General features: G+C 68.5%; 1 protein-coding gene across 1 annotated transcript in view; it reads right to left on the bottom strand.

Annotated features, from left to right (window-relative positions):
- The window catches only part of ASIC4 (acid sensing ion channel subunit family member 4), a 29,659-nt gene continuing 22,274 nt past the window's right edge, over positions 1–7,385 (bottom strand). The window contains exons 2-10 of the mRNA XM_075153942.1: positions 5,085–5,229; positions 4,773–4,900; positions 4,522–4,681; positions 4,032–4,088; positions 3,781–3,934; positions 3,292–3,383; positions 2,895–2,974; positions 2,424–2,528; positions 1–2,157 (exon numbers count right to left, since the gene is read on the bottom strand). Of these exons, the coding sequence (XP_075010043.1) occupies positions 2,038–2,157; positions 2,424–2,528; positions 2,895–2,974; positions 3,292–3,383; positions 3,781–3,934; positions 4,032–4,088; positions 4,522–4,681; positions 4,773–4,900; positions 5,085–5,229 (1,041 nt within the window). The 3' untranslated portion in view covers positions 1–2,037. The remainder of the gene's footprint in view (positions 2,158–2,423; positions 2,529–2,894; positions 2,975–3,291; positions 3,384–3,780; positions 3,935–4,031; positions 4,089–4,521; positions 4,682–4,772; positions 4,901–5,084; positions 5,230–7,385) is intronic.

Genomic DNA, 7,385 nt, shown 5'->3' with positions numbered 1-7,385 from the left:
CCAGATGTACTTGTGCCTCTTTATTAGGGAGCGTTTGTACATTTATAAAACAGTGACACACATCTCTCACGTTCACCAGCACGAGGGCGTTCGCGGCCCTCCCGCCGCAGTGCCCGTGCCCACCGCACTCGGGGCTCGCTGCTCCCGCTGGCAGGGAGGGAGCCACATCCTGCACCCCCCGCCCGCCGCCGGAGACCTTGGTGTAGGGCTGGCTGGCACGGCCGTGGCACGTCCACAGGCTAATGCGTGGCACCCCTCTGGGGACACTCCTGCTTGCAGGTGGGTGTGCGGGGACCCCATGGGGAGCTGGCATGGGGTGCTCTGGAGGGGCTCCCTGGGAGCACTGCTGTGCCTGCCCTGCCAGGAGGCTTGCTGTGTGTCCCCCCACGCAGGGGGACACCACACAGCGGGGTGCTTGCACCGACAGGGAACGTGTTTCCACATGGGTGCATATTTTGGGGGGCCATTGGGCCGCGCATATCCAGAGCCAGGGCTGCTGGGCACGTCACCAGGCTGCTGCTCTGGTCCCTGCCCTGCGTCTCCCGTGTGTGGGGCTTTGGGGGCCGCAAGGATGATGGCTCCTCCTGCATCTATGGCTTTGGCCACGGCGCAGCATGGCTGTGTTCCATCTGCGGGCACCGGGGATGGGGACCAAACCGGCAGGGCCAGGGGCCACCTGGCTCAACCCCAGGCTCCCCCAGAAGTCCCAAATTCCTGCCCTGGGGTCCCCCTCTCTGCCGCGAGTGTGTGTCGAGGGGGGCTTTGCCAGCCTGCCCCCCCTCCTGAGATATTTTGGGGCGGTTTGCCCTGCGCTGGTGTCTGCTACAGTGGAGGGGGAGGAGGCAATGTCCGACAGGACAGGGGGAGCGCTGTGGGTCCTGCCGTGGGTCCTGCCGTGGGTCCTGCCATCTCGGGGCAGGCAGGAGGGCTGTGGGTGCCGGTTCTGGCCGAGGCTCCGGCCGGCGGGTCGGGCTGTGGCTGTCCGGGCGGTGCTGGGCACGGGGCACCCTCCTAACCGTGTACAGTCTGGGGGAGGCACAGCGGGTGCTCAGCACCCGGGGGGCGGGAGTGTGGCAAGGGGTACGTGCACGGTGCAAAAGAGCGGCGACAGGCAGGGGAGCGAGGGCAGGACCGCCCTGAGCCGCCTGGGCTGTGCCGGGGGGGTGCACCAAGGGACGAGCCGCTTTGGGCAATACCTGGGCAAGGAGAGGATGGGGGGGGCACGGTGGACTGGGGGCAGGAGAGGGGGGAGGCAGTAGGTTTGCAGTGCTGCAATGACTGGGGGCTATCGGGGGCCAACACTGGAGTGGGGGGGGTGTCACAGTGCAGGGGTCTGACTGGGAACAGCGATGGGGGGGCTGCAGCCCTGGCAGGCTGCATGAGGCTGGGGAAGGGCGGGCAGATGTTTGGGGGGGTGTCACAGTGGTGGTGGCGCCAGGGGTCAGGGTGGTGCCATGCAGGTGTGGCTGCAGGTGGGGTGTCCCTGGGCTGGCCGGGGGGCCGTGCTGCTCAGAGGGGTGCCCTGCAATGCTGCCCTGCCCTGCAGCGGGAAGGTGGCGGGGGGTGGGGAGAAGCTGTTCCAGGCACGTCTCTCTCCTGGGGGGGACCATGCAGGGCAGAGAGCCCCACCCAGGAGGAGTCAGCAGGGGAGGGATTGGAGGGGCTCGCAGGAACCCCAGCTTACCCTCTGCATGCTCTGCATCGCCAGGGCCCCTCTGCCCTGCACCCCGCTGCTCCCCCAAACCCAGTGTGCCCGTCCCCCTCCATGCCGTGTGCTTGAGACGGGGCCGAGCCCATGTGCTGGGCGCAAGTGGAGGGGACGGGCAAAAGGGCTGGGGGGCCGCTCCGGTGCTGGTGCCGGTGCCGGTGCCGAGGCAGCTCCGGCGGTATCACCGGGGGCGAACGGCGCGGCGGGTCCCTGCGGTGGGATGGGAGAGGCGGGGGCCTGCGCCTGCTGCGCCCAGTGCCGCGGTCCCTCTCCATGCAGACGGTGGGGAGAGGGGTGGAGGGGGACTGCCCCCCCAGTCCCGAGCTGGCCTAGCAGGCGAAGTCCTCGAAGACGCCCTGGTGAGGGTAGTGGTGGCGGTGGTGGTGGTTGGGCAGGATGCCCGCGTTGTAGGCACCCTCCACGTGCCGGCCCAGCGTCTCGCAGGGGCTCTGCGGGGATGGCAGACAGTGGGATGGGTGCGGACCCCATGCACCCTGCCCCCCACCCACCCACCCAGGAGCTCCCCCGGGGGCACCCAGCTCCCTGCCACCCCAGGGCTGCCCCAGCTCTGCAGCCTGAGGTCACCAAACATGGAGCCGCACTGTCCCTCACTCTTGGGACAACGTCCCTTCCTGCTGGGGCGGGGGTGGATGCTGCCCAGGCCCTGTCCTCGCAGCCCCTGGGGCAGCCCCCTGCCCCCCCCCCGCGGGGGTACCTGGTCCTTGAGCTCCTCCAGTCCCAGCGTGGCGATGCTGCCCGAGGGCTTCTTCAGGGGTGCTTTTGAGCGGTGCAGGACCCGGCTCAACCTGTCCCGAATCACCTGGGTGCAGATAGGAGGGTCAGCTCTGGACCCGCACGCAGGCAGCACCCCACGTGTGGGCACCCCGATCTGCACGGACCTGCCTCCCACTCCCCTGCCTGCCCGGGGGACACAGGATTGACTGTGGGGACAGCACCTCTGTTCGCCACCCTCCCTGTCCTCAGGTCACCGAGGGATGCTGGGGGACCTGTCCTCCTCCCACTGCCTCCTGCTGGGAGTTCCCCAATTCTGGGGCTGTAAGTAGCCCTCTGGGGTGGCCACGCACAGCACGCCCTCCCCAGGGAGCCCAGCCACCAGTCTGCACTTCGCCTGCGTGCAACGGCCCCGCTCTCACCACTGAGCCACAGCCCCGAGGACTCGGCGCACCTCATAGACATAGTCCAGGATCTCCAGGATGGTGAGGATGCTGGCACCGATGAACAGGCCCATCTGTCCCCCGATGTCCCCTGGGAAGGAGGAGGGGGTGATGGTCACCGGGAGCTGCCGTGCAGCCCGCTGGGAGCTGAGGGTGAGCCAGCGGGGCTGCGGGCAATGCCAGGTCTGCTGGACAAAGGGGGACAGCGCGGTCATGGGGGCAGGGGCGGCAGGACGGAGGGAGCAGGGGACATGTGGGACAAGGAACAGCCAGCAGCATGCTGCCCTTCAGCGAGGCTGCGACCAGCTCCCGCCCTGTGCAGTCCCCCCCCAGCCAACCCTATACCCTCCTGGGCTGGGACCCAGAGCTCCGCGCCTCAGGGTCCCAGGGGAAGGTGGGGGGAGTCACCAAGAAGCCCGGCAAGGTCGTAGGCTTTCTTCTGCTCAATGGCCTCGTAGTTGAGTGCCTCAAAGAAGATGTCCAGCACCAGGAAGTTCTCCCTGTGGGGACACCACAGTGTTCGGCAAGGAGGGCTGGTCACTGACCCTCCCAACCCCACTGCCCCCCAAACCTCGTGACCCTGTCCCCCAGCCCCCCAGCTCCCAGGTGCTCCCGGGGCCCTGGTGAGTTATTCAGGCTGGTGCAGTGGGGACATGGAAGGGGCGTGTCCCAGGTCGGGAGGGACCGTGAGGTGGGGAGATGCCATTAGGAGGGCTGGGAGGACACGGATGGGTCGAGGAGATGCTCTAGTGGCAGCCATCCCTGGGCAGAGGATGATGCAGGGACTGCACGTGCCAGGACCCGCTCCCCGCACACTGCCAGGAGTGGGGTGGGGGTCCCCCAGGTCCCCAGCCCCCTGCCCACCCTCCCCGGCACACCCCAGCGCCGGCAGCTCACCGAATGTAGGTCTCGTTCTTGTTGTACTTGCGGGCGAGGTAGCGCGCCGAGCCCTTGTTGGGGATGCGCACCATGGAGATCTCCTTGCCGTAGCGCGTCAGGTTGCATGGTGTGGGGCAGCTGCAGCGCTCCTGGCTGTCCTCCACCGCCGCATCTGGGGGCATGCACTTGTTGGCACGGCTGCAGCCCCCCGGTTCCCTCCCTGGGGGCACCCGGCTGGCCCCCAGCCACCCACCCGCCGCCGCACCTACCCAGCGTGTGGTCAGCACACTCGATGTACACGTTGGGGGAGCAGATGGACTCGTTGCCTGCGGAGAAGCAGCTGGTTGGGGGGGTGGGAGTCTGGCCCGCTTGTGCCCCCTGCCCTCGACTCGCTCCCCTAAAGGCAGGGGTGGCCCCTGAGTGCAGAGGGGATGGGGATGGGTGGCCCTTGGGTGCAGGCTGGCCGGGGCAGGGGTGGCCCTGGGTACAAGGCAGACAGGGAAGGGGCTGACGTGGGGTGTAAGGAGGGTAGGACAGGGGCTGACCCAGCGTGTGGAGAGGATGGGGTGGTCCCTGGGTGCAGAGGGATGGGGCAGGGGGGGACTCTCGAGTGCAGAAGGATGGGGTGGGAAGGACACTTGGGTGCAGAGGGATGGGGCAGGGGTCATCTTTGGGTGCAGGCTGTAGGGGGCCAGGGCAGCCTCAGGCGGGACCGTCGGGGCAGCGGGGTGCCCCCACGCTGTCATGCACACCCCTCACCTGGCATGTGGACCATGCGGCAGTGGCAGCTCCGCACCACTGCCTCCTTCTCGCACTGCAGGCGGCAGGCAGCGATGCTGTAGGTGTCGTAGCCAGGCAGTGTCTGCTCCCCCTGCACGCTGGCCCGGCAGTTCCCCCACGGCTGCGGCAGGTAGGTGAGCTGCCAGGGCGAGATGGGCATCGCTGCAGGGCCGTGCCGGGCTGGGTGCCTGCGGGCACTTCCCCAGGGGCTGTGGGGCATCCTGCCTTACCCGCTGCTCCTGGCAGGACACAAAGGTCTGGAAGCCGGGCGAGACACCAAAGCCCAGCTGATGGATGTAGGGCGGCTCATCCTGGCTATGGATCTGGACCCGGATGCCAGCTTCGAATGACGTCTCGTCTGCGAGAGAAGGACAGAGGGGCTGCATGCCTGCACCCACCCAGCACCTGCACCCTGGGGCCCAGCACCCCTCCAGTGCCCTGCTTGCCCCACAGTCCACCGCTCCCGGGTGCCCTGCTTGCCAAGCAGCCCTCCCTCCCAGCACCCCTTGCCCGTGCCCTGCCCGCCCCGCAGCCCCACTCACTGGTCTCTCTCCAGATGGGCAGGTACTCTTCCTGCTGGATGTCCAGCATGATCTCCAGCCCATTGCCCATGCCACCCTGGCGGGTCACTCGTGGGTTCCTCCGGTCCCCGTTGAAGGTGTAGCACTTACCATAGCGTGTGTAGACCTGGGGATGGAGAAAGATGGGGAGGGTGAGGGAGCAGGCCGGGATCTGGCAGGGGGTTCTGCAAGCAGGATGAGGTCCAGGGACCCCTTTCCAATCCCATGGAGGTGGTGGAAGGGGGGAACAGTCTTGCATGGTCCTTGGAAGGGCTCATCTAAGCCTCCCCACCCCATCCTGCCACCTCTCTGCCCTTGCTGGGGGGGGTGAAGCATCACTCCCAGCACCCATAGGGCAGCCCAGCTGTCTTGCCCCTGCCAGGAGGGGACTCACAGGGACGAAGTGCTGGGGGCCACAGTGCTCTCCCTGAAAGCGGCACTCCACCAGCATGTCCTCAATCTGATGGCCCAGGCGGTGGAAGAAGCTCTGCATGGTGCGCTCGGAGCGGCGGGGTGGCAAGAAGCGCGAGTAGTTGGCGAGACGCGTCAGCCACGCGCGCTGGTCCTCCCCCAGCACGGCCAGCATCTCGGGCAGCAGCGAGCGGTTCTCCCAGGCCAGCCCCAGCCACTGCCCCACCGAGTAGAGGTCAGGCTTGGTGAGGTGCAAGAAGCGTGCCCGGTTGGGGTTGCAGAGGGTGACAGCCGGGAAGCGGAGCTGGGGAGCCCAGGCGAGGCGCGCCCGGGTGTGCACGGGGCGCGAGAGCAGGTGGTGCAGGCGGTCGGTGGCGCCGGTGGCCAGCAGCCCGGCGGAGGCCAGGAAGGCCAGGCTCCAGAGCAGGCGACGCAGGCGGGACTGCGGCCGGGTGCACATATAGTGCAGCCCGGGGATCCTGGTGGCTCGCAGGACGCCGACGGCGAGCTGGGCAGCGCCGCCGTCCTGAGCCGCTGCCAGGGCTTCCCTGTCCCGGCAGCAGGCAAGGGGCAGCGGCATGGCTGCAGGCAGGGTGGCTCCTCTGGAAAGTGGGGTGCAGCCTGCCCCTGAGGCTGCCCGGGGTCCCTGGTCCCCTCCAGGGAGCTCTGCCTGGAGACGAACGTGGCAGGCGTCTTCCCGAGCTGCTCCGGTGACGGGCGAGAGGAGGGAGAGGAGGGGGCTGCTGCAAACACACGCCTTCCCCCAACCTCCATTCGGGAATGGAAAATTCCTCCTCGAGCTGGGCTGGGACGGGGGGGTGTGTTGCGTTACCCCAGGCAGGGTGAACTGGCAGCACCCAGTGCCCCAGCACGGTGGGCACCCGTGTCTGGACAGTGATGCCCTGTCCCAGCCACGCTGTGTGAGCCCTGTGCCTAGGGATGCTGCACCCTGGCTTATCCCCGTTGTCCCCTGCCCTGGCACTGCAGCCCCCCCGGATCCCTGCCCGGACCCCCAGGTTCCCCAACCGCTGGCTGCTCTGGGGCTGGTGACCCTGCCCCACGGAGAAGGACAGTGCCAGGCCTGGGTGGCCATCGCCTCCTGCCAGCGCTGCTCAGGACCACATGTGTACCCTGGTCCCCTGTGCTGGACCCTGGTATCCCCCGCCCTGGAGCTGGTGACCCCAGTGGATCTGGGCCCTGTGGGGCGGGAGAAGCGGGGCCATGGGGCAGGAGGAGTAGAGTCGTGGGGCGGGAGGCTGCGTGGGAGCCCACCTGAGCCCGGCGGGCGCTTTGAAGTGACGGCGAGGCTGTGATCAGAGCGCGGCGGCAGCGGGAGGGTGTCTCTGCACCAGGCTGTCAGCGCGGCTGGCAGGGCCCCGACAGCCTGTCAGGGTGCCTTCAAAGCTCAGCACCGCTCCCCAGCAGCTCTCATCTCCCGCTGCCGCCGCTCTCAGGCACCCGCCTTCGGCACCAGCCCTGCCGAGGGGGTCCCGCAGCCTCCGCAGCCCCGGGGTGAGCCCCATGAAGGGCAGCGTCCCTGCTGCTCCATGGCAGCTGGGCAGGAGGAGGGCAGCGGTGAAAGGGGGGACTGGAAAGAGGGGAGCTCCGGCTCGCCTCAGCAGTGACCCCAGCACCAGCTGCCGCCTGAGCAAGGCGTGACTCTGCAGCCATCCCGGGGACCCGGCCGCGATCCAAGCTGGCAGCTTGGTGACAGGCGCAGGGGGACACCAGGCAGGTCAGGATCGGGGTTTGGCCTCAGGGAATGGGACGGGTGCCGAGGGAGGCGAGGAAGGCAGCGGGCAGCATCTCCGGCGCCCAGGGGTGGCAGGGCACTTCCCTCCCACCCCACCTCCATCGCAGGCCCTGCCCCGC

Source organism: Calonectris borealis, chromosome 6, assembly GCF_964195595.1.
Source record: "Calonectris borealis chromosome 6, bCalBor7.hap1.2, whole genome shotgun sequence".
Lineage (NCBI taxonomy): Eukaryota > Metazoa > Chordata > Aves > Procellariiformes > Procellariidae > Calonectris > Calonectris borealis.
The sequence above is the reverse complement of the archived record's forward strand: the minus strand, read 5'-3'. Positions and strand labels throughout refer to the sequence as shown.